A 26,200-nucleotide genomic window follows, 5' to 3' on the forward strand; every position below is an offset into this window, starting at 1 on the left:
CTGTGTGGATTACAACAAACTGTGGAAAATTCTGAAAGAGATGGGAATACCAGACCACTTGACCTGCCTCCTGAGAAATCATATTACAGGTCAAGAAACAACAGTTAGAACTGGACATGGAACTACAGATTGGTTCCAAATCTAGAAAGGAGTATGTCAAGGCTGTATATTGTCACCCTGCTTATTTAACTTATATGCAGAGTACATCATGTGAAAACACAAGCTGGAATCAAGATTGCTGGGAGAAATATCAATAACCTCAGATATGCAAATGACACCACCCTTATGGCAGAAAGTGAAGAAAAACTAAAGAGCCTCTTGATGAAATTGAAAGAGGAGCGTGACAATGTTGGCTTAAAACTCAGTACTCAGAAAACTAAGATCATGGCATCCAGTCTCGTCACTTCATGGCAAGTAGATAGGGGAAACAACGGAAACAGTGAGAGACTTTATTTTCTTGGACTTCAAAATCACTGCAGATTGTGACTGCAGCCATGAAATTTAAAAGATGCTTGATCCTTGGAAGAAGCTATGACCAACGTAGACAGCATATTAAAAAGCAGAGACATTACTTTGCCATCTAAGGTATGTCTAGTCAAGACTCTGGTTTTTCCAGTGGTCATGTATGGATGTGAGAGTTGGACTATAAAGAAGGCTGAGTGCCAGAGAATTGATACTTTTGAATTGTGGTGTTGGAAAAGACCCTTGAGAGTCCCTTGGACTGCAAGGAGATCCAACCAGTCCATCCTAAAGGAAATCAGTCCTGAATATTCATTGGAAGGACTGATGCTGAAGCTGAAACTCCAGTACTTTGGCCACCTCATAGCGAAGAACTGACTCATTAGAAAAGACCCTGATGCTGGGAAAGATCGAAGGCGGGAAGAGAAGGGTACAACAGAGGTTGAGGTGGTTGGCTGGCATCACCAACTCGATTGACATAAGTTTGAGTAAGCTCTGGGAGTTGGTGATGGACAGGGAAGCCTGGTGTGCTGCAGTCCATGGGGTTGCAGAGTCAGAAACAACTGAGCAACTGAACTGAATAAATACATTTTGATATGTCTATACAATAATTCCATCTCACTACTTTATGATAAAAATAAATGAATTACTGATACTCAAACAGGGACAAATCTCATAATAATTGTGCTGAGTGAAAAGCAGTACCCTCCCCCCAAAAATAAGCTGTATGATTTTATTTATATTTAAAACTTTGAAAAAACTAATGTACAGTGACAGAAAACAGATCAGTAAGCTACTTGGGGAGAAGGCAATGGCAACCCACTCCAGTACTCTTGCCTAGGAAATCCCATGGGTGGAGGAGCCCTGTGGGCTACAGCCCTTGGGGTTTCAAAGAGTCAGACACGACTGAGCAACTTCACTTTCACTTTTCACTTTCATGCACTTGAGGAGGAAATGGCAGCCCACTCCAGTATTCTTGCCTGGAGAATCCCAGGGACAGAGGAGCCTGATGGGCTGCCATCAATGGGGTTGCATTGAGTTGGACACAAACTGACGTGACTTAGCAGCAGCAGCAAACTACTTGGGAAACAGATGGGGCCAAGGGAGGGAAACAATTTACAAAGCAGCATGAAGAAACTTATGGTGATTATGGACAGGTTCTGTATCTTGACTGTGGTGATAGTTTAATGAGTGCTGTATTTGTCAAAACTTGCCAAGACAATGATAAAAGGAATGTCCTTGGATTGACAGCTGTACAGGAGGTGTAGAAAGCAACCATACTATATTGGAGGATGGGTGAAGATGGCTCCAGGATAAAAATGAACCATTGACAGTTGAAGGCTTTAGAAAAAGGCAATAGATACTTTTAATAGTGATTAAATGAAAAAGGAATGAGACAATTGCTAACTCCAGGAAAAGTTATACCAAAATGGAACACAAAAAGTTTCCTGGTGGCCTAGTGGTTAGGATTCCAGGCTTTCACTGCGTTGGCCCAGGTTCAATCCAGTGACTGGGCTGAGGAGCAGTAAATATAATTACATATTGGGCATATTCCCCTTGTGTTGCTTAGATGACATATTCTGTGTTTGCAGGGTCCATGGAAGAGATTAGAGAGTATATCTCTAGAACAGTAGTCCTTAAGGGAAGGACTGTATACTGTATATTCCTCTTAAATTATTGTAATGTTCACAGTGTGTTAAGGGTTCTAAGAGGGCTTTGAAGTAAGGAAAATTTCCTAAATATGTTTGATCATAATCCTTTTAAAAAAAATGTTAACAGCCTTTAATTATTAAAACTAAAATGTTTGGCTCTCCGAAATTTTAGGTTTATATTCTCTTAACAAGTTGAGTCATAATAAGATCCTCTCTATTGACACTAAAGGGTCAGTAAATACGTTAGCTGCTAACCAAGCTGACTATAAAGTGGACAACAAGCTTATATGAAAACTCTGGGTTGTAAAAGATAATCTCTGCATGGAGTTAGGGTGTATGAATTTATTAGAACTTAGAATTCTAGCCAGTATATTCCAGGCATTGTGAAAAATATTTATGTCAGACTTTTACTCTGGCCTTGAAGGGCTTTGGTAATCTGACGGTAGCATCCTCCTCTAACCCCATCTCACTAGGTACCAGCTACCCTGACCTTTCAATGCATCAAGTATATGCCAGCCCTAAAGCCTCTGTCTTGCCTTTTCCTTTGCCTAGAATATTCCAGCACCAGTAGTGTCTGACTCTTGTGACCTCATGGACTGCATCACGTGAGGCCTCCCTATCCATCACCAACTCCCAGAGTTCACCCAAACTCATGTCCACTGAGTTAGTGATGCCATCCAGCCATCTCATCCTCTGTTGTCTCCCTCCTCTGCCTGCCCTCAATCTTTCCCAGCCTTAGGGTCTTTTCAAATGAGTCAGCACTACGCATCAGGGGCCAAAGTATTGGAGTTTCAGCTTCAACATCAGTCCTCCCAATGAACACCCAGGACTGATATCCCTTAGGATAGACTGGTTGGATTTCCTTGCAGTCCAAGGGACTCTCAAGAGTCTTCTCCAACACCGCAGTTCAAAAGCATCAATTTTTTGGCACTCAGCTTTCTTTATAGTTCAACTCTCACATCCATACATGACTATTGGAAAAACCATAGCCTTGACTAAACGGACCTTTGTTGGCAAAGTAGTGTCTCTGCCTTTTAATATGCTGTCTAGGTTGATCATAACTTTTCTTCCAAGGAGCAAGCATCTTTTTATTTCATGACTGCAGTCACCATCTGCAGTGATTTTGGAGCACCCCAAAATAAAGGCTGTCACTGTTTCCCCATCTGTTTGCCATGAAGACATGGGACCAGATGCCATGATCTTAGTTTTCTAAATGTTGAGCTTTAAGCCAACTTTTTCACTCTCCTCTTTCATTCATCAAGGGGCTCTTTAGTTCTTCGTCAGTTCAGTTCAGTCGCTCAGTCGTGTCCGACTCTTTGCGACCCCATGATTCACAGCACACCAGGCCTCCCTGTCTATCACCAATTCCTGGAATTTACTCAAACTCACGTCCATTGAGTCGGTGATGCCTTCCAGCCATCTCATCCTCTGTCGTCCCCTTCTCCTCCTGCCCACAATCCCTCCCAGCATCAGGGTCTTTTCCAGTGAGTCAACTCTTCACATGAGGTGGCCAAAGTATTGGAGTTTCAGCTTTAGCATTAGTCCTTCCAATGAACACCCAGGACTGATCTCCTTTAGGATGGACTGGTTGGATCTCCTTGCAGTCCAAGGGACTCTCAAGAGTCTTCTCCAACACCACAGTTCAAAAGCATCAATTCTTCGGCGCTCAGCCTTCTTCACAGTCCATCTCTCACATCCATACAAGACACAGGAAAAACCACAGCCTTGACTAGACGGACCTTTGTTGTCAAAGTAATGTCTCTGCTTTTTAATATGCTATCTACGGTTGGTCATAACTTTCCTTCCAAGGAGTAAGCGTCTTAATTTCATGGCTCCAGTCATCATCTGCAGTGATTTTGGAGCCCCAAAAAATAAAGTCTGACACTGTTTCTGCTGTTTGCCGTGAAGTGATGGGACCAGATGCCATGATCTTAGTTTTCTGAATGTTGAGCTTTAACCCAACTTTTTTGCTCTCCTCTTTCACTTTCATCAAGAGGCTCTTTAGTTCCTCTTTACTTTCTGCCATAAGGGTGGTGTCATCTGCATATCTGAGGTTATTGATATTTCTCCTGGCAATCTTGATTCCAGTTTGTTCTTCCTCCAGCCCAGCGTTTCTCATGATGCGCTCTGCATAGAAGTTAAATAAGTAGCGTGACAATATACAGCCTTGACGTACTCCTTTTCATATTTGGAACCAGTCTGTTGTTGCATGTCCAGTTCTAACTGTTGCTTCCTGACTTGCATACAGATTTCTCAAGAGGCAAGTCAGGTAGTCTGGTATTCCCATCTCTTTCAGAATTTTCCAGAGTTTATTGTGATCCACACAGTCAAAGGCTTTGGCATAGTCAATAAAGCAGACGTTTTTCTGGAACTCTCTTGCTTTTTCCATGATCCAGCAGATGTTGGCAATTTGATCTCTGGTTCCTCTGCCTTTTCTAAAACCAGCTTGAACATCTGGAAGTTAACACTTCACTTATCGCTGAAGCCTAGCTTGAAGAAGTTTGAACATTACTTTGCTAGCGTGTGAGGTGAATGTAATTGTGCTGTAGTTTGAGTATTCTTTGGCATTGCCTTTCTTTGGAATTGGAATGAAAACTGAACTTTTCCAGTCCTGTGGCCACTGCTGAGTTTTCCACATTTGCTGGCATATTGAGTGCAGCACTTTCACAGCATCCTTTTCCAGGATTTGAAATAGCTCAACTGGAATTCCATATTTCCACTAGCTTTGTTTGAGTGATGCTTCCTAAGGCCCATTTGACTTTTCATTCCAGGATGTCTGGTTCTAGGTGAGTGATCACACCATCTTGATTATCTGGGTCATGAAGATCTTTTTTGTATAGTTCTTTCATGTATTCTTCCCCCCTCTTCTTAATATCTTCTGCTTCTGTTAAGTCCATACCATTTCTGTCGTTTATTGACCCCATCTTTTCATGAAATGTTCCTTGGTATCTCTTAATTTTCTAGAAGAGATCTCTAGTCTTTCTTATTCTATTATTTTTCTCTGTTTCTTTCCACTAATAACAGGAAGCCTTTCTTATCTCTTCTTGCTATTCCTTTGAACTCTACATTCAAATGGGTATATCTTTCCTTTTCTCCTTTGCTTTTTACTTTCCTTCTTTTCACAGCTATTTGTAAGGCCTACTCAGACAGCCATTTTGCTTTTTTGCATTTCTTTTTCTTGGGGATGGTCTTGATCCCTGTCTCCTATACAATGTCACGAACCTCCGTCCATAGTTAATCAAGCACTCTGTCTTATCAGATCTAGTCGCTTAAATCTATTTGTCACCTCCACTGTATAATCATAAGGGATTTGATTTAAGTCATACCTGCATGGTCCAGTGGTTTTCCCCACTTTCATTGATTTAAGTCTGAATTTTGCAATAAGGAGTTCATGATTTGAGCCGCAGTCTGTTCCCAGTCTTGTTTTTGCTGACTGTATAGAGCTTCTCCATCTTTGACTGCAAAGAATATAATCCATCTGATTTTGGTTTGCCATCTGGTGATGTCCATGTGTAGAGTCTTGTGTTTTTGGAAGAGGATGTTTGCTATGACCAGTGCATTCTCTTGGCAAAACTGTATTAGCCTTTGCCCTGCTTCATTTTGTACTCCAAGGTCAAATTTGCCTGTTACTCCAGGTGTTTCTTGACTTCCGACTTTTGCATTCCAGTTCAGTTCAGTTCAGTCGCTCAGTTGTGTCCGACTCTTTGTGACCCCATGAATCGCAGCACACCAGGCCTCCCTGTCCATCACCAACTCCCGGAATTCACTCAGAGTCGTGTCCATCGAGTCAGTGATGCCATCCAGCCATCTCATCCTCGGTCGTCCCCTTCTCCTCCTGCCCCCCATCCCTCCCAGCATCAAAGTTTTCTCCAATGAGTCAACTCTTCCCATGAGGTGGCCGAAATACTGAAGTTTCAGCTTCAGCATCATTCCTTTGAAAGAAATCCCAGGGCTTATCTCCTTTAGAATGGACTGGTTGGATCTCCTTGCAGTCCAAGGGACTCTCAAGAGTCTTCTCCAACACCACAGTTCAAAAGCATCAATTCTTTTGCGCTCAGCCTTCTTCACAGTCCAACTCTCACATCCATACATGACCACAGGAAAAACCATAGCCTTGACTAGACGGACCTTAGTCGGCAAAGTAATGTCTCTGCTTTTGAATATGCTGTCTAGGTTGGTCATAACTTTTCTTCCAAGGAGTAAGCGTCTTTTAATTTCATGGCTGCAATCACCATCTGCAGTGATTTTGGAGCCCAAAGAAATAAAGTCTGACACTGTTTCCACTGTTTCCACATCTATTTCCCATGAAGTGGTGGGACCGGATGCCATGATCTTCGTTTTCTGAATGTTGAGCTTTAAGCCAACTTTTTCACTCTCCACTTTTACTTTCATCAAGAGGCTTTTCAGCTCCTCTTCACTTTCTGCCATAAGGGTGGTGTCATCTGCATATCTGAGGTTATTGATATTTCTCCTGGCAATCCTGATTCCAGCTTGTGTTTCTTCCAGCCCAGCGTTTCTCATGATGTACTCTGCATAGAAGTTAAATAACCAGGGTGACAATATACAGCCTTGATATACTCCTTTTCCTATTTTAAACCAGTCTGTTGTCCCATGTCCAGTTCTAACTGTTGCTTCCTGACCTGCATACAGATTTCTCAAGAGGCAGGTTAGGTGGTCTGGTATGCCCATCTCTTTCAAGATTTTCCAGAGTTTATTGTGATCCACACAGTCAAAGGCTTTGGCATAGTCAATAAAGCAGAAATACATGTTTTTCTGGAACTCTCTTGCTTTTTCCATGATCCAGCAGATGTTGGCAATTTGATCTCTGGTTCCTCTGCCTTTTCTAAAACCAGCTTGAACATCAGGGAGTTCATGGTTCATGTATTGCTGAAGCCTGGCTTGGAGAATTTTGAGCATTACTTTACTAGCGTGTGAGGTGACTGCAGTTGTGCGGTAGTTTGAGCATTCTTTTGCATCGCCTTTCTTTGGAATTGGAATGAAAACTGACCTTTTTCAATCCTGTGGCCACTGCTGAGTTTTCCAAATTTGCTGGCATATTGAGTGCAGCACTTTCACAGCATCCTCTTTCAGGATTTGAAATAACTCTACTGGAATTCCATCACCTCCACTAGCTTTGTTCATAGTGATGCTTTCTAAGGCTCACTTGACTTCACATTCCAGGATGTCTGGCTCTAGATGAGTGGTCACACCATGGTGATTATCCGGGTCGTGAAGATCCTTTTTGTACAGTTCTTCTGTGTATTCTTGCCATCTCTTCTTAATATCTTCTGCTTCTGTTAGGTCCAGACCATTTCTGTCCTTTATTGAGGCCATCTTTGCATGAAATGTTCCCTTGGTATCTCTACTTTTCTTGAAGAGATCTCTAGTCTTTCCCATTCTGTTGTTTTCCTCTATTTCTTTGCACTGATCGCTGAAGAAGGCTTTCTTATCTCTTCTTGCTATTCTTTGAAACTCTGCATTCAGTCCCCTATAATGAAAAGGACGTCTTTTTTGGGTGTTAATTCTAAAAGTCTTGTAGGTCTTCATAGACCTGTGCAGCTTCAGCTTCTTCAGCATTACTGGTTGGGGCATAGACTTGGATTACCGTGATATTGAATGGTTTGCCTTGGAAACGAACAGAGATCATTCTGTCATTTTTGAGATTGCATCCAGGTACTGTATTTTGAACTCTTTTGTTGACAATGATGGCTACTCCATTTCTTCTAAGGGATTCCTTCCCACAGTAATAGATGTAATGGTCATCTCAGTTAAATATTCAAGGTAGATATTCAAGTGGCTGCCTTTTTTTTGCTCAGGATCCTTCCTCAGTCTCAGTTGACTGCCCTTGCCTTGTCCTTTTCACTTGCCTTGTATTATCACATGGCCTTGCAACTTTTCCTTTTGAATTGTCTTCAGAGTCTTATTTATTTTTTTGAAATCTGATGGTAGCAGATTTTGATTCTTTGAAGATACATGTGATTTATAGAAATAACTAGAAGATTTTCAGAACTGAATCTGCTGAATAATCAGGCTGGGGAAAACAATAGTGGGAGATTGGGAGAATAATTCTAAAGTGACAACAAACAGCTTTTCTTTTTTAAGTTGGGTCTAAAAGAGAGTTCTAAAAGAAGAATAGTTTTTTGTTTTTTTTTCAGTGTGGCAATATTTGTAGAACATTTGTAGAGCCTCCCAAAGGGACGACTTCTTAACATCGTATTCATTTGAGTACATAAAATTTCCATTTTATGGACTGAAATACTACTTCTTTTGCTTTCATAGTTACACATAATACAAATGGAAAATCAGTTCCCCTCCTCAGTGAAACTGTTTAATACAAGCATATCTGAAAATGATAGTTTATTTAGTAAAACTAAGAGATGCGTTTCTATGGTTTTATCTTGTCAAGCTTTGGAAATAGATTCGAGCTTTGTTACTGGTCATGTTAAGACTTTAAACTATCCAAGAAAGAAATTGTGCCTAAAGTGTAAGACGATACCAAGAAACTTACAACTGAGCAAAAGAAGAAGATAGATACAAAACTCTAAGGATTTCTTGGTTGACAGTTTTCACTCTGTTGTAACCAATGTATGTTTAGTGATGGTTTGGTGGGTTTTTTGTTTTGTTTTATTTTTCATTTCAAATATTCCTTTTTATTTTTTTCTGTTATTTCCTGCTTTCTGTTAACTTTCTTATTACTGAACTTGAAGTTTTGGAATTGGTTTAGGTATTAGTTTTGGGATTTTTTGGTGGCTTGAGTGAGGGAATATTTGAAGGAGCATATGAGTAGCAGTTGCTGAATGTGATACATAGTATCTTTGTGCTTGTTTTTTTTTTTTTAAAGGACATAGTGTTTAGCTGGAGATAATTGGGTTATATCTATGTTTAAAAAAATGAAATAGTGTTACATATAGAAATGCTATCTTTTATAGTTTTTGAAATAGCTAATATCTAAAAATTGTCTCCCCAAAGTTTAAAATTTGCACTCTCTCCAGAACTCTTAGTGATTTTTAAAAGCATCTATGTATTTCCTGGATGCTCTAAATTATAATAAAATTTCAAAATTTTAGAGCTAAAAGGCAAATTAAGAAACAATCTATTACGAGTATTTCACTACAGTTTAAAAAAAAATCATCTGATCACATTTTTATAGAGAAGTAATATATCTAGTTTATGGCAAAACTTAAGTTACAGCTTCTGACTCCCATTCACTGTTTGTTCCATCATTGTTATTCCTTTTAGCTAGCATGATGGTAGTTAATAGGTTTATGCCTCATGGAAATGAAGGGCTGCATTTTGACACAGACATTTAGATTTTCATTTGGAAACCTCATTTATCGCAGTTTGAACTAAGGTCCTTTGGGTGGTGTACATGAGTACTATATCATAGTTATTGATTTCTTCTGCTTTGAAGACTGACCATTCTTCACGATCCGAAAGGAAAGGAAGAGACTCGTTCGGGATGTTTGACGGCTATGATAGCTGCAGTGAGGACACGAGCAGCAGCTCCAGCTCTGAGGAGAGTGAAGAGGAGGCTGCTCCCTTACCTTCCAGTCTCCCAATCATCAAAAACAATGGCCAAGTGTACACGTACCCAGACGGTAAATCCGGCATGGGTGAGTATATAGCGTATACTTCAGCTCAGGTGAACTGCCTTCACCTTTTACATCCCTTTATATTTGAGGGTATGTTTTGATTCCATTTCTCCTGTCATTTCCCGTAAAATTTTTAAAAGAACAATTAAGAAACAGAATCTGAAATGTACAGTTCTAGATAAGATCACTGGATTTGTGTTAGATCTCTTTATGAACAAGTAGAAGAAAATGAAAACAGAAAGCTGTTGAGAAACTTAATGTAATTCAAAGTGTGTAAGATAATAGACTTCCAGAATTGAGAGAGACTTTCAAGGTAAGTCTCCCTTTGCTAACAATTCCTTATAAGTTTTCTGTTTTAACACTTCAGTGATAATGTATCTCTCATGACCAGAATATTCTTTATATTGAACCAAAATTATCCTTACTCTGACTTTTGTCCTTTTTCCCTTCACACAAAAACATTTATTTTTAGTGTTTCTCTTGGGCATACCAAGTAAACCTAGTTGCTTCAAACATTTCTCACAGCATCACAGTGTTTTAATTCATCAGTATCCCACTCACTTTCTTCTGGAGATACTTCAGATTGTGTGGTGGCAGGGTGGCAACCTGTCCTGACTTGCCTGAGACCCTCCTGGTTTTAGGATTATCCTGGAAAAGACCTCAGGCGAATAGTTGGTCACCCTGTGTGATTAGAGCAGAGGTTGTTAAACTTTTATCTCTTTTTTTCAGGACACTGTGTTTCCATTTAGGCATATTCCTAATTTGGTCATCTAGTGTTGAATACAGTGTCTTCTGATTGTCATTTGACGATTTGATGATTATGCCTTATAGATCATATTCTAATATTTTGATTAAAAGTTAAGCATCAAAGGGCCTGGTACACAGTCATTCATACCATGTCAAAGAACTTAACTTCATTTATCAGGACCCAGTAGGTGTGGTCATCCAACCAGTTAATAGCTACCTAGATTTTTTCTACTTTAGCTTGAATTTCTCAATCCTTAATTGACAGAGCTACATGAGAGATTTTATCAAATGTGTTAACTCCTATTAATATACATCTTGCCATGGTTATAACATACCAGTGTGGCAATCTATCACAAGAGGGAGCTTTATATGTGCCGGATTCTGTTTTAAAGACACAGATAGGAATAATATAGAATAAAGTCCCTGGTGGAGCTTACATCCTAGTCATGGAAGTTCTAGTTTGACACATTCAGTTCTTGGCAAAGACGTACTGTCCCCTTGGGGTTGCATTCTTTTTTTAACCTATGTGATCCGCAAACCTTTTAATCTGTTGTAGAATTTTTACAATAGAAAATCATTCAGGCAAGATGAATGATTTTTCCCCTTAGACCCCCTTTATCTCTTATCCTCTGGTATCTTACATTTTCCCATGATTTCTCATAATTTCTAAGTACTGATTAAACTGTAAGTCCCTCCAGTTGTAACTGTTAAACCCATTGAAGTAGTTGTTTGCTGTGTTATCTTTTCCCCCCAAACTTTATTGAGGAATAATTGGCAAATTATTTTGGGAAATAGATGGGGAAACAGTGGAAACAGTGTCAGACTTTATGTTTGGGGGCTCCAAAATCACTGCAGATGGTGATTGTAGCCATGAAATTAAAAGACGCTTACTCCTTGGAAGGAAAGTTATGACCAACCTAGATAATATATTCAAAAGCAGAGACATTACTTTGCTGACTAAGGTCCGTCTAGTCAAGGCTGTGGTTTTTCCTGTGGTCATGTATGGATGTGAGAGTTGGACTGTGAAGAAGGCTGAGCACCGAAGAATTGATGCTTTTGAACTGTGCTGTTGGAGAAGACTCTTGAGAGTCCCTTGGACTGCAAGGAGATCCAACCAGTCCATTCTGAAGGAGATCAGCCCTGGGATTTCTTTGGAAGGAATGATGCTAAAGCTGAAACTCCGGTACTTTGGCCACCTCATGCGAAGAGTTGACTCATTGGAAAAGACTCTGATGCTGGGAGGGATTGGGGGCAGGAGGAGAAGGGGACGACCGAGGATGAGATGGCTGGATGGCATCACGGACTCGATGGACATGAGTCTGAGTGAACTCTGGGAGATGGTGATGGACAGGGAGGCCTGGCGTGCTGCGATTGATGGGGTCACAAAGAGTTGGAGACGACTGAGGGACTGAACTGAACTGACAAATACAGTTGTATATGTTTAAATGTATAAATGTTCATAAATGTAATTTGATATTACATGTACCTAGTGGAATGATTACAAAGATCAAGATAATTAACACATCCATCACCTCACAAAGTTAACTTTTTATTTATTCAACTGTGCTGGGTCTTAGTTGTGGCATGCGGACTCTTAATTCCCTGACCAGGGATCAAACCCAGGCTCCCTACATTGCGAACGTGGAGTCTTAACCCCTGGACCACCAGGGAAGTCCCCAAAAGTTAATTGTGTGTGTGTGTGTCATGTGAGCACAAGATCTACTCAGCAAGTTTCAAGTGTATAATTAGTAGTAGTAACTAGAGTGACCATGCTATGTATTAGATCGTCACAATTTTTTCTTTTTATAACTTTGGCCTTCATCTTACCGTTTCTCCCTCTTCTCAACCCTTGGCAACCACCATTCTATGAAATGGGCTTTTTTTTTTTTAATTCCATGTATGTGATACTATACACTGTTTGTCTTTCTCATTTTGGCTTATTCCACTTAGCATAATCCTCTCCAGTTTTGTCCTTGTTGTCAGAAATGACAAGATTTCCTTCTTTATATGGCTGAATAATACTCTATTATAATAAATAATATCTACTTTACATATACATTTGCATTTACACATACATATATGTATAACTTGTTTTCTTATCCTCTCATTCATCAGAAGGCAGCTAATATGTTTCTCTAACTTGGTTATTGTTAACAATGCTACAGTGAATGTGGGAGGGCAGATATCTTTCTGATATACTGAGTTGTAGTCAACTAATTTTTGATAAGGGCACCAAGAACACTTGATAGGGGAAGCGTAGATTTTTTTTTAGTAAATGGTGTTGGGAAATTAGATATCCACATGCAAAAGAAAAGCTGGACCTATCTTACACCACTCAGAAAAATTAACTTGAAATGGAGTAAAAACTTAAATGTAAGACCTGAAATAATAAAATCCGTAGAAGAAAACGTAGGGGAAAAGCTTCTCGACTTAACTCTTGGCGTTGATGTATTGGGTATGACACTAGCAGCACAGCTAATAAAAGCTAAAATGCACAGTGAGATTACAACAAATTTAAGAGGTTCTGTTCAACAGAGGAAACAGTATATTGAAAAGAGAGCCTACAGGATGGGAGAAAATATTTGTAAACTATATATCTGATAAGGGGTTAATATCCAAAATACATGAAGAACTTGTACAACTCAATGGGGCAGAAAAAGCAAATAATACAGTTTAAAAATGGGCAAAGCACCTGAATAGATATTTTTTTCCAAGGAAGACCTACAAATGGCCAATAAATACATGAAAAGGTGCTCAACGTCACTGATCATCAGGAAAACGAAGATGAAAGCCACACTGAGATATCACCTCATACCTGTTAGGATGGCTGGTGTCAAAAAGACAAGAGATAACAAATGTTGAGGAGGATGTGGAGAAAAGAGAACTCATACACTCTCGGTGATACTGTGAACTGGTACAGCCATTATTGAAAACATTATGGTGATTCCTCAAAATTTTGAAAATAGAACTACTGTATAATTAGCAGTCCCACAACTTGTATATCTTTTGAGATTCACGTTTTGTTACCCTTATGTTTCAGTCTTCACAATATTTAAAGACCTGTGCTGTGCTTTGTATTAATCTTCAGTTGTACTGCAACTACTTTTCATCTTTTGTTTATAATCCTTTCAAACATTAGAGCTTATAATGTCTGGCACAGGGTGAGCACTAAGGAAATGTTAGTTGAATCTAACTTACGCTTATGTATTTTGATCGTTTTTAAAGCCTTTTCAGACTTTGTCAGTCCTTCTAGAGCCTATAGCCATGGCATCATTCTAGTCTTTCCCCTACCTTTTATTTAGATTTTTCTATCACATGTAACAGAAGAATTTTTCTGTCTGCCTGAAGGAATGTTTTAAAAATTAAAACCTTCAGATAATTGGAGGAATTATTAAACTGTTAGATGAAAATCAGTTTTATGATCATAACACCAGTGTTTTTATTTGTTAATTAGCTACCTGTGAAATGTGTGGAATGGTTGGTGTGCGAGATGCTTTTTACTCTAAAACAAAGCGTTTCTGCAGTGTTTCATGTTCAAGAAGTTACTCGTCAAATTCCAAGAAGGCAAGCATTTTGGCCAGACTTCAGGTAACGGTACAGAAACCTTCTTGTTCTTACATCTGTTATTTCTATGGCTTTCACCGTTTGTCTGTCACTTGGCTGTGATTCACTACACTCCACCTTTACCTAACCGGCCTGTTAGTACTTTATATCCCACATTTTTTAAGAAATATGTGAGCCCTCGAGTTTGTCCATTCTATAAAATTTGAGCAGCTGTTATAAATAGAGAAGGCATACTATTCAAAATAAACTATGAATTGTTTGTGTCTTTTTTTCTAAATAAGTATAAATGTAATAAATATCTATATCTATATATCTATATTGGAGAAGGAAATGGCAACCCACTCCAGTATTCTTGCCTAGAGAATCCCGTGGACAGAGGAGCCTGGTGGGCTGCTGTCCGTGGAGTCGCACAGAGTCAGACATGACTGAAGCGACTTAGCATGCATTAGAGAAGGGAATGGTAACCCACTCCAGTATTCTTGCCTGGAGAATCCCAGGGACAGAGGAGTCTGGTGGGCTGCCATCTATGGGGTCGCACAGAGTCGGACACAACTGAAGTGACTTAGCAGCATATACATATATATATATATATAAAAATTTAAGCCATTCCCCCCCCCGCCCCGGTTTTCTTTGTAATTAGTATCAAGGTAGAAACTTTCAGTGTTGGGGGCAGGGAATGATTTACCCTTTGGTTTTATTTTTCCATTATCTTTGGTTTGTACTTTTGATTGCTACCCATTTGATACCTTGACCAAGTGAAAGTGAAAGTGAAGTCGCTCAGTCGGTCCGACTCTATGCAACCCCGTGGACTGTAGCCCACCAAGCTCCTCTGTCCATGGGATTCTCCAGGCAAGAGTACTGGAGTGGGTTGCCATTTCCTTCTCCAGGGGATCTTCCCAACCCAGGGATCGAACCCAGGTCTCCCGCATTGCAGGCAGACGCTTTAACCTCTGAGCCGCCAGGGGGTATTTGCTTAATCCAACTAACCTTTTTGGAAACAATCATAATACTAAAAGAAAATCGTCTTTCTATGAATGTACATCAGCACCTAGAAAATGACTGGAATGCCTACAAAATGACCATTTAAGTTATTACTATTGTAGCATATAAACAACTTTATAAAAGCATCACATAGCTGATTTTTGTAATATATTTTATTTGAATGATCACATTTGTTTTCTTCATTTTATTGTAATAAGGTAGCACATAACACCGAAAGGATTATTTAAGTTCCCCAAATTAAGGAAATACATCACTTAGATGTATTTCTGTATTTCAGATAGACAGTCCCTAAAGATCCTGAGCAATGGTCTGTACCCAAATGGATGGCAGTTTGTCACACTGTGAATTTGGCCCATGATCATTTTGTCATTGATCTTTTGCATTAGCGCTAAAGGTATAAACCTCAGTCACTTGCTGTTTAAACATTGAATTATATTTTTCTTATATAAATAGCAATGCTTAGCAACCTGCATGAGTGAATAACCACTGGATTTGTCTAGTACCAGATGGAATCAGTTATTCACCACAGCCTATATTTTAACATTTTATGGGATATAATTTTTTATTAATATATTAATTTGCATATTGCTATTTAAGTCTGTGTCAGCTGTGCTACCCATATTAGATATCTACATTGTAGCAGAACTCCAGAAAACATTTCTCATGTGAATTTTCTTGTATGTGTCCTCTGCTTTAATAATTTTCTAAACCCTCAATGTTTCCTTAAAATGAGTAGTATGCAATCAAGTTAGTTTTCAGATTTGGGGTTGGGGAATGATAAAGAATCCTATTTACTTAACTCTTCTTGTTTTAGGGTAAGCCTCCAACAAAGAAAGCAAAAGTTCTTCAGAAACAACCTTTAGTTGCTAAACTAGCTGCATATGCTCAGTATCAAGCTACCTTACAAAACCAAGCCAAGACTAAATCAGGTAATATGGGTGAGTGCAACAGAGGTGAAATACTTGGTACTAATTCATCCAGTTTTAATTAATAACATTTTAATTTTGGATTCTGTTAACTAAGCTCTTTCTGTTCCCTATTTGCACATATGACACTAGGCTTCCTTGATTTCAGTAAATTATCCTAGAAAAGTATAGTGTTCACAAGTTATGGTGCTTGTGACAGTCTCCTTAATAATACTCTTCTTTATTTGGTGTATTATTTATTTTTTGTGGATTGATTCTCTAGCTGTGAACAGTGGGAAACGTGATAAGACAAAGAAATATGACATTTATTAGGCTTCAAAGGGATTGAGGAGAAGAGAGTAAAAAGAGAAGGAGATTGAGGAAAGGATATTTTTTAACAGAAAGATTCTTAATAGGAATGTAAAAGCAAGGCAGTAAGTAGGGAGAAAGACAGTAAGGAGCCATAGTGAAAATACTAGGTGGTAGATACTGGATAGAAATCTCAGTGAAGTGTGCAGTTAGAGCTGCATGGGAATAAAACACAGGAGCAGTCAGAACAGTGTTTGTTATCCTGAACATATCTTCTTTCAGTTGTTCTTTGTTTTTTATAATTAGAGCTCTTGCCTCACTTCCCAAGGAGCATACCTTATGTGTAGAAAAGTTAAAACTATTTGTTTGCAAATATGATATATGCTAAACTTCATGTTTGTTTATAGAAGTTTTATCTTTATAGGAAAAAACTTAATTTAGAGGTGATAAATTTGTGTCACTTCACATTATAAAGTAATAACCTTCTTACAAATAAACAATCTGAGAACTCCAGTATATCTAAACTTATTTTATTTCAGCAGCAGTCTCCACAGAAGGTTTCAACTGGGGTAACTACATCAATAGCAATAGCTTTATAGCAGCTCCAGTTACCTGCTTTAAACATGTGAGTATGGAATTTTCTGTTTGTATTGAAATGCTTAGTCATCATTTAAATCTGAAGGCACAGTAGCATTTTTTAAACATCTTACCTTAGAAGGTCTTTATTTTATACATCATAATGGAAATGTTTCTTTTTTATTAATTATTGTACTTACTAATAGTTATATAACCTTAAGTTTTATAAATAAAGGTTTCCTTTAAAGACATTGCAAGTTGAAATTATTTTAAGTGGGGAAGGCATGAGTCTCATCCAATTTTCATATTAAGTTGAACCATATAAAATTACTTGTTTTGTGTATCAAAAATAGTTGGATATTAGCAAAATCACATGGTTCAACCTCATAGAAACCGTCCATTGTATGTTACCTAAATTTTTGTGATTTGACCTAATAATTGAGAAGAGGAAAGATCTAGTTTTGTTTGGTCACAAATATAAAATCACAAAAACAAAGAAGGAACTATTAGCAATATAGTATTGTGGAGTGAAATTATTTTTTGCAGCATGTTCTTTTTAACAAGTAGATTGTCACAGACATTTGAAGTAATTGAGAGTTATGTTTAAAATGTATGTAATGATAAATTCTTTCCTTTTGATTTAATTCCTTTTGATTCAATTATTTGTGCTTAATTCTCTTCAATACTTTTTTAACCTATAAGTTTTAATTTATATTTGACGGTTCTATCTGCTACTGACTGTGTATAAGAAGAAAAGAATTTAGAAAGTTAATGAGTGAAGTTTTGTGTATACTTAACATATTGTTAACTTAGGGCTTTCCTGTTAAATAATAGCATGTGAACAAAACTGAGCTTGAGTTCTTGCTGTGGAAATCAAAATACATTTTAATTCATTTGTGGCCAGTAAAGGATCTTGATCAAGGCCAAGCATAGTAATTCAGTGGTAGAAATAAAAATTAAAGCCAAATTCATTCATTTGCTAACTTTTCTTTCTTGAAAGTACAGATGCTAAGCCCTTAGTCAGTGGCCTGCTATGAACCAGCCTCAGTGGAATCAGACACTTCAATATACTGTAGCTGATACATTTTATTGAAATGTTGGTAGTGGTGTCATACTTGTGAGAGATGTTAAATATATGGCCCCATTAGCTTTCATGAGAATCACAAAACAAATCTAACTCTCCTCTCTTGAGAGAGTTCTTTCCTGGTACAAAGAATACCAGAATTAGATTAAGTCCTTATTTTTAATAACTCTTCCATTGCAGCCTTCTGGAACATGTGTTTGTTGTTTCCTTCTGAGTAGCCTTTATCTCTTTTTCGATCTTTATTTAGTATTTTGGTTTCCTAGGTTTAATATCATAACCCATGTCCAGCTATTTTATATAAGTAGTCAGAATATTTTAAAAATAGTATTTCCAAGTCCCAAGATAACAATATTTTATTTCATGTCACTATCTTTGAGTAGTAATACTGTGTTAAAGTTCTTTGCAAGAAAATCTCTGTTATAATGAAATTGTTTTTTTGTTTTACAAAAAACAAATTGAAATTTGTTTTCTACAATTGAAAAAAGAATACAGCAGCTAGCTCTAGCTGTATGGTTAATAAGGATACTATGGCATCTCTTTTTTCTCATTTATAATCAGAGTATCTGTCACCCAGTGCCTTCCTGCTCCACTCGTCTTCCTTTACTGTTTTATTAACTAGGAAACATTTTCTGTTTTTAATGTCTTAGTGTATTTTAGTGCAAAATGAGTTTGCTTTCTTGCCTTAACCAGCATTTTTATTTGAAGTAATTTGATTTAGAAGGTGGGACTTCCTGTTGTACTTGATTTTGTCCTTTAGAGTTGACTCCTCATGGTTCTTCCCCATAAACAGTTTTTGTGGCCTCCAAGGGAAATTACTAGCTTTTAGTTTTATTATTGCTAGGAGGAGCTACAAGCACAGGGTCCTGCCTTGACTCATCAGTTTTCCAGTCTTCTAACACTTGATGCCTGCTCTAAGACTTGTTCATCAGCAAGGCCCCTTCCTCCACACTCTATACCTGCATTGTCTCCAACTTGAGCACAGGTTAAGAGCCTTTCCCTACTCTGAGAGGATTCTTTTTACAAGCATAATATTTAAAAACATTAAATCTGTGAGAATTCCCTGGCACTCCAGAGATTAGGACTCTGTGCTTTAACTGGTGGGTCCTAGGCTCCATTCCTGGTTGGGAAACTAAAATCTTGCAAGCCATGCAGTACTGCAAAAAAAAAAAAAAAAACAGTCTAAAAACATGGAAACAGAACTGTTCTGATTGAACCAGGACTTGAATGTAGGGTGGTGTCACAAATTTGCCTGCCTGCTTCTTTAACATAACTCAACCTCTTATGCACTAAGGACCTCAGGTAAATACTTTATATATTCCAATACTTAAAAATGATTATGATTAGTTCCAAAAACATAGAATTTCAGTGGAATTCCTCTTTACCATAGTCTGTCTTTAAATTTCTGAAAAGTTTCTGCAAAATATGTCATAGGACGATACTGTCTCTGAATATTGCTGTAATTATGTGTAATGGTTTATATAGTCAATAACTTGACATTCTTCATAATTATCAGTGTAAATGGAGTCAAGTTGTCATTAAATATATCTACTAGAAATCAGCATATTATTGCTGTATATCTGATGCAACTTTCATTTTATCTAGGTGATAGTTTTCAGGCTTCTTTTTTTTAAGCATTACAATTCCTCTTTTTTCTAATAAACATAGCTAGGATAAATGAAATTTATACCAGTTGGTCTGGAAAGAGTAGAATGAATTGACTGGAGCCTTGGCACCTGACTCTTGGGTTTCCCTTCTTTGGCAGTGTCTGTGGTTGGAAACCACTAAATTTGGTAATATCATTTCTTTAAAAAATTGTATTGGAGTATAGTTGTTTACAGTATTGTGTTTATTTCAAGTGTTAGGTAATATCATTTTAAATTATTACTAAATCATAGCATCACAAAGCTGTAAGTTAACTTAAAAATGATCTAGTTCATCTACTCCATCTCTTATTATAAACGAAGAAGCTCTTGCTACCTTTTTCAGTAGCTGGATTGACATTTTCAACTTTGGGCTTTAACCTGAAGTTTTTGTTTTATTCTCTTTTTAATTCTATTTATTTATTTATTTATGGCTAAGCTGGGTCTTCGTTGCTGTGCAGGCTTTTCTCTAGTTGCAGAGAGAAACTCGAGTTCCAGTGCACAGGCCTCTCAGTCGTGGCTTCTCCTGTTGCAGAGCATGGGCTCTAGGACACATGGGCTTCAACAGTTGGGGCAAATGGACTCAGTAGTTGCCGCTCCCAGGCTTTGGAACGGGCTCTAGTAGTTGTGGTGCATAGGCTTAGTAGCTCCACGGCATGCGGGACCTTCCCAGACCAGGGATTGAACCCCGGTCTCTTGCATTGACAGGCAGATTGTTAATGAATGAGCCACCAGGGAAGCCCTTGTTTTTGTTTTGTTTTAATGGTTTTGAATTAAGCCCCTATAGGAAAAACCCTTCTGTGTTTCACCTCAACACAACTACCAATACTGTACTTCTGATACCAGATGAGTGGGTTTTCTGCCCATCAAGTATTTCTCTGACACCAGCTGAGTATCCTACAGTTGAGTTTAATTCTGACACTGTCTGTCTGGAACCGTCATCAGACGCCACACTTACAGGCTCAGTCCCACAAAACTGCTGCCACTCCACTCCCAGTTGCAAGTCCCACATTGTCACCTCTGCTTTTGACAGATTAGCTATAAATCAGGGTTCCCATGACCCCTTCTTTGGGTTTGATAATTTGCTAGAATGGCTCACAGAATTCAGAGAAATGGTTTACTGTCTTACCATTAAGGATATAATAAGAGATGAACAACCGGATGAAGAGATGTGTAGCACAGGGTGTGTGAGAAGGAGCACGGTCTCCATGCTCTGTCGCGTGCACCACTCTCCCAGCACCTTTACTCATCCACCAGCCCAGTTCTCTGCACTGGGATTTTTATGGAGGCTTCATCACTTGGGCATAATGGATCGTTAACTCAGCCTATAACTCCTTTCCCTTTTCTGGAAGATGGATGATGGGGCTGAAAATTCCAAGAAGCTTTTAATCAGAGTTTGATCTGTATGGTAACCAGCTCCCATCCTGAAACTATCTAGGGGCCCACAAAGAGATGCCTCATTAGAACAAAAAACACTGCTGTCATCCAAGAAATTGCAAAGGATTTAGGAACTCTGTGTCTGGAATCAAGGTCAAAGATCAAATATTAGAACAAAAGATATACCTAGTGCTATCAGCTATCACTTAGGAAATTATGAAGGCTATGAAACCTCTATACCAAGAACAGGGCCAGAAACTAATCTATGTTTTTATTTCACAGCTTCTAAAAGCAGTAACCTTACTTTACTAACTGTGGAAAAATCTTCAAAGTACTTCTGCAGTACTGCATTCCAGTTAGGTACCCTGTGTTAATGAAATTCACAGACTGTTTTCTCCTATTGGCATTTATGTTTGAACCCAAGAGAGTTGTTCTATATGTATGCAGAATATTTAGCCTTAAAGCATTCTTAACTTTTCTAATATCATAGTCTTTTAAATATTTACACTCTATTCCCCATTATTTCCTTATAGTATCAAGTATAGAGAGTTCCCTGGTACCTAGTGATTAGAATTCCAGACTTTCACTACCATGGCCCAGATTCAGTCCTTGGTAGGGGCACTAAGATCCCACAAGCCATACAGCATGGCCAAAATAAAAAAAAAAATCAAGTAGAATATTTCTTTAAAGATTGCAGGGAGAAATATCAATAACCTCAGATATGCAGATGACACCACGCTTATGTTAGAAAGTGAAGAGGAACTAAAGAGCCTCTTAATGAAAGTGAAAGAGAGTGAAAAAGCTGGCTTAAAACTCAACATTCAGAAAACTAAGATCGTGGTATCTAGTCCCATCACTTCATGGCAAATAGATGGGGAAACAATGGAAACAGTAACAAACTTAATTTGAGGGGGCTCCAAAGTCACTGCAGATGGTGACTGCAACCATGAAATTAAAAGATGCTTGTTCCTTGACCAACCAAGACAGCTATGACCAAGCTATGACCAACCAAGACAGCATATTAAAAAGCAGAGACATCACTTTCCCGACCAAAGCTATGGTTTTTCCAGTAGCTGTGTATGGATGTGAGAGTTGGACGATAAAGAAAGCTGAGCACCGAAAAATTGATACTTTTGAACTGTGGTGTTGGAGAAAACTCTTGAGAGTCCTTTGGACTGCAAGTACATCAAACTGGTCAATCCTCAAGGAAATCAGTCCTGAATGTTCATTGGAGGGACTGATACTAAAGCTCCAATACTTTGGCCACCTGATATGAAGAGCTGACTAATTGGAAAAGACCCTGATGCTGAAAAATATTGAAGGCAGGAGAAGGGAACGTCAGAGGATGAGATAGTTGGATGGCATCACCGACATGACTGAGTAACTGAACTGAAGCATTACAGCACAGGCCAAAATGTTTCAATATCAAATGTGTATGAATCTTAAAAAGCTAAAATCATATGCCTTTAATTACGAATTTACAGACTTCAAATTTCTTTTGTTTTGTACCTGAACTATATATTCTGATGTCAGTTTATTGATACTGTCCTTGCTGAAAGCAGAAATGTAATCATCCTACTTTTTTTCTCCCTTGAAAATAGTTGTAGTTATGTAATTTTAAAAAAGGTCCTTTGCCTCCACAAATAGCTTGTATTGCTTACATGATGTTCTCTAATCCTCTCTTTTGGTCCAGCTATTTTGAAAGGGATAAGGTTATAAATATTTCTTTGCAACAGGTATTAAAAGTATTTTTTGAATATATATATTAAGGAGAAAAAAGGCTTTTTGTTTGTGTATGTGTGGTTACAATGGTTTATTAGTAAAACTTGGGTCTGTGTTTATTAGGAAAACAGTCTCTTTCAAATAAAACTATTCTTTGTTTTCTTCCCCTAGCTTTAACCATGCATACATAACTCCATTGAAAATAAATATGACTCCACATCCTTTTTAACTGAAGGTAGAGTTATCAGTATGTCGTCCTAGATCGCAGAGTTTCTTTCTAATGGAAGTAGAACTTTTTAGTTTCTGGTACTTATTAGTACTCTAATTTAGCTATTGTGTTGCCACAAAATAAATTCTCTGCAGGAAAGCAGTGGCTTCTGATATATATAATAAAATATAATAAAAATAATCTGTTTCAAGGAAGGCCTAAGTAATCTAGATTATTTTCATTTAATATTTTTTAAAAATTATGAACTACTTTATGCTATTCAAATTAGTAACCACTGCTTCCTTTCTCTTTTTACGTGCACTAGCATGCCATCGTTTTTTTTTTTTAGCTTTATTTATTCACTTATTAATTTTTGGCTGTGCTGGGCTTTGTTGCTATACGCAGACCTTCTCTAGTCGCAGCTAGCAGGGGCTTCTCTCTAGCTGCAGTGCGCAGGCTTCTCATTACAGTGACTTCTCTTGTTGGAGAGCACCTGAGCTCAAGAGTACACTAGCTTCAGTAGTTGGGGCACATGCCTGCTTAGTTACCCCACGGCTAGGGTTTCCAGACCAAGGTTTGAACCCACGTCCCCTGCATTGGCAGGTGGATTCTTAACCACTGGACCATGAGGGAAGTCCAGCATTCCCTCATTCTTAATCTGATTTTCACCCCAAGCACCCTATTTTCACTTTGTACTTTCCTTGTACTCCCATCCCCCTGCTATTGTGCGTGCGTACTAAGTCACCTCAGTTGTGTCCAAGTCTTTGCAACCCTATGGACGGTAGCCCTTCAGGCTCGTCTGTCCATGGGATTCTCCAGACAAGAATACTGGAGTGGGTTGCCATGCCCTTCTCCAGGGGATCACCCCCACTCAGGGATCAAACTCCCATCTCCCAAGTCTCCTGCATTGGCAGGTCAATTCTTTACCACTAGCACCACTTGGGAAGCCCTCCTGCTATGACCCAACCCCAAAAGTAGGTCCTGTTATCAAATCAAAAGGTGAGTGGACTTTCAGAGAAAGAGGGAACTGTTTCATTTTTCTGTTCCTACTTTCTGTCAATTCCAGCAAATGACATTGAGGACTTCGAATTCTTCTCTAGTCAATTTCCTATCATGTTTTTCCCCTTTTCGGCCGTATAATAGCTTATCTTTCTCTCCTAGTTGTGCTTTAGTCATCATATGCCTATTAGTCAAAGTATTTTAATAGTGGCTTTTTGTACGTTTGCCATATCATTATTAGGATCAATAATAGTTACCAGTGTACAACTTCAGGGCTAACTCCTGCCCGCTTGAATTCTGTTACTACTGAAGATTGTGATTATCAAAAGTTACAGGTTTTCCGCTCTGTGGAGGGAAATCTGTATTTCTCCCGCAAAGCATCATGTGTGTAATATGTCAGTCTTCTGAGAGTCTAAATACTAGCCATCTGGGCTATTGGACTATCTGGGACTGTTCTTAAAGTACAGAAAAAGTAAGAATCCCATCCAGTTACTTTCTTACGTACAGTCAGGTGGAGGTTATCATACATTTGTGTTGGGGAGCCCTCAGCATTTGGATTTGGCCATGACCTGCAGGACCTGATGACAGCTTACCTTGCAGGGAAGGAGAGTCGCTCCCAGATAGCCCTCACGAGTGGCCCTGGAGCAGGAAGTGATGAAGCAGATCTTCCTGGTTTGGGAGGAACCTGAGGTGGACCTCTCGTCCTGAGTCTGGAAGGTAAATTTGTTGTTACCTGTAAATGATGGTTCTGCTAGTCCATGCTATGCCAATCCAGACTTTCAGAGGTATCCCTCCTGCCAGCAAGAGAAGACAGATGACTTGGCTGAAGATGGCTCTCGAGCCCTGGGTCATTTAGTCTTCCACACTTAAGAATATCCATTTTAAACAAAAGGGCAGCTGTATCTTTAAAATTCCTTTATTATTTCAACACATTGAGCACATACTATGCAGTGACGATTGTGCTCTTTTTGTTATTGTTTTTGTTCATTTTTTTTCTTAGAGTGAACCATATGGATTGGTTTAAGAGGGCCTAGCAGAACCACAACCTTACAGGCAAGAACAAATGTCACTTTCTGCTACTTTCTCCTATACCAATCCAGACTGTAGGGACGGAAACATAACATCCCCCAACTAAAGTGAGCATTAACTTTATTTTCTAAGTGAGCAAGCATATTGACACTTGTTTTTTTTTTTAATAAAATGTGACTAAAAGTTATTTTCTCGAAACAATTGTTAAAAGACTTAAAAAAAAAAAAGTCAGTATGACATTGTCACACCTAACTCAAAAGGGAGTCCTATATGCCAAATTCTTTTAGCAGTGTGCTCATCTTTACACACAGCTTGTCAGCATAACCATGGCGTCTTCCTTCTTAATGAAAAATAAAGCCCATTTCATAAGGCTTGGCAGCCAAACAAAGAGGAATGGATATCCTGCCTTAATTTAATGCATACATTCCACTACATCTGTCTGCTGAAATTGGTTTATCCTCACAGAAATTAATACATGGTCTTTGTGTTAATATATGGTAGCTTAATCTGTTACCTATCTTCCTTCCAGCCTCTCCTTTTCTGATCATATCTGCTGGCAATAGGGATGGCCCTACAGTCTAGAATGATATAGGGGGAGATAGCAGAACCTGAAGAGTCCATTCTTTCCATTTAAAAATAGCAGAAAGAGGTAGTCATAGTGGATGTATTATTTTTTGTACAGCTCAGGAAGATAGTTACGTGTATCCTTCCAGAATTAGAAATACTTGAGATAGGCCACTGTATCCAAGTGATTGAAGTATATTCTTTGCTTGCTACTTAAAGAAATAGCCATAAGTTGATTCTGTGTTTGGTTTCTAGACTTATCCTAGTTCAGTATTATTTGACATTTTCTTCCTGTCCTTCAGAAATTCCTTAAGCTGTTGAGAGCATATGGGTTGAGTACTGTTTTAAGCTAACCCCCTTTTGGGTTAGCGACTACCCAAGATGAGCAGCCTTGCATGGAAGACATTTGTCCAGTGTTCAGATGGACTAGTTTGCGTGACTCTTGGATATCTTTGTGTTTAGTCATCTTTTAGCTTTGAAGCTATTTTGTCTTTTCCTGATTTGTTCATGTTATCAAGTCTTTTACATCCTTACCTAATACTTCTTGTGATCAGGGTTCTGAATTGTATTTAATGAGGAGCTGATTATCAAGGGCCACAGAGACTGTTTGGTATTATCAGCATTTAAATTCCTAAATTCATTTTGGTTTAATTAGCCTTTGCTAAATTCCAAATAATGATAAACTGCCTCAAATTTAAGGATTAAAATATAATGGAAATTGTAATTTGGAAACACACTAAATGTTGGCAAATCCCTTCATGATATTCATTT

General features: G+C 38.4%; 1 protein-coding gene across 14 annotated transcripts in view; it reads left to right on the forward strand.

The window, feature by feature from the left end:
• The window catches only part of MBTD1 (mbt domain containing 1), a 70,597-nt gene that overhangs the window by 20,553 nt on the left and 23,844 nt on the right, over positions 1 to 26,200 (forward strand). For 4 of the 14 annotated variants that reach the window (XM_069603635.1, XM_069603633.1, XM_069603632.1 and 1 more), the window contains 4 exons: positions 9,523 to 9,724; positions 13,905 to 14,044; positions 15,831 to 15,945; positions 16,770 to 16,855. In XM_069603635.1, the coding sequence (XP_069459736.1) occupies positions 9,571 to 9,724; positions 13,905 to 14,044; positions 15,831 to 15,945; positions 16,770 to 16,855 (495 nt within the window). In that variant the 5' untranslated portion in view covers positions 9,523 to 9,570. The remainder of the gene's footprint in view (positions 1 to 9,522; positions 9,725 to 13,904; positions 14,045 to 15,830; positions 15,946 to 16,769; positions 16,856 to 26,200) is intronic. The other 10 variants (XM_069603645.1, XM_069603644.1, XM_069603642.1 and 7 more) reach the window with 3 other exon arrangements.

Source organism: Ovis canadensis, chromosome 11 (assembly GCF_042477335.2).
Source record: "Ovis canadensis isolate MfBH-ARS-UI-01 breed Bighorn chromosome 11, ARS-UI_OviCan_v2, whole genome shotgun sequence".
NCBI classification, from domain to species: Eukaryota; Metazoa; Chordata; class Mammalia; order Artiodactyla; family Bovidae; genus Ovis; species Ovis canadensis.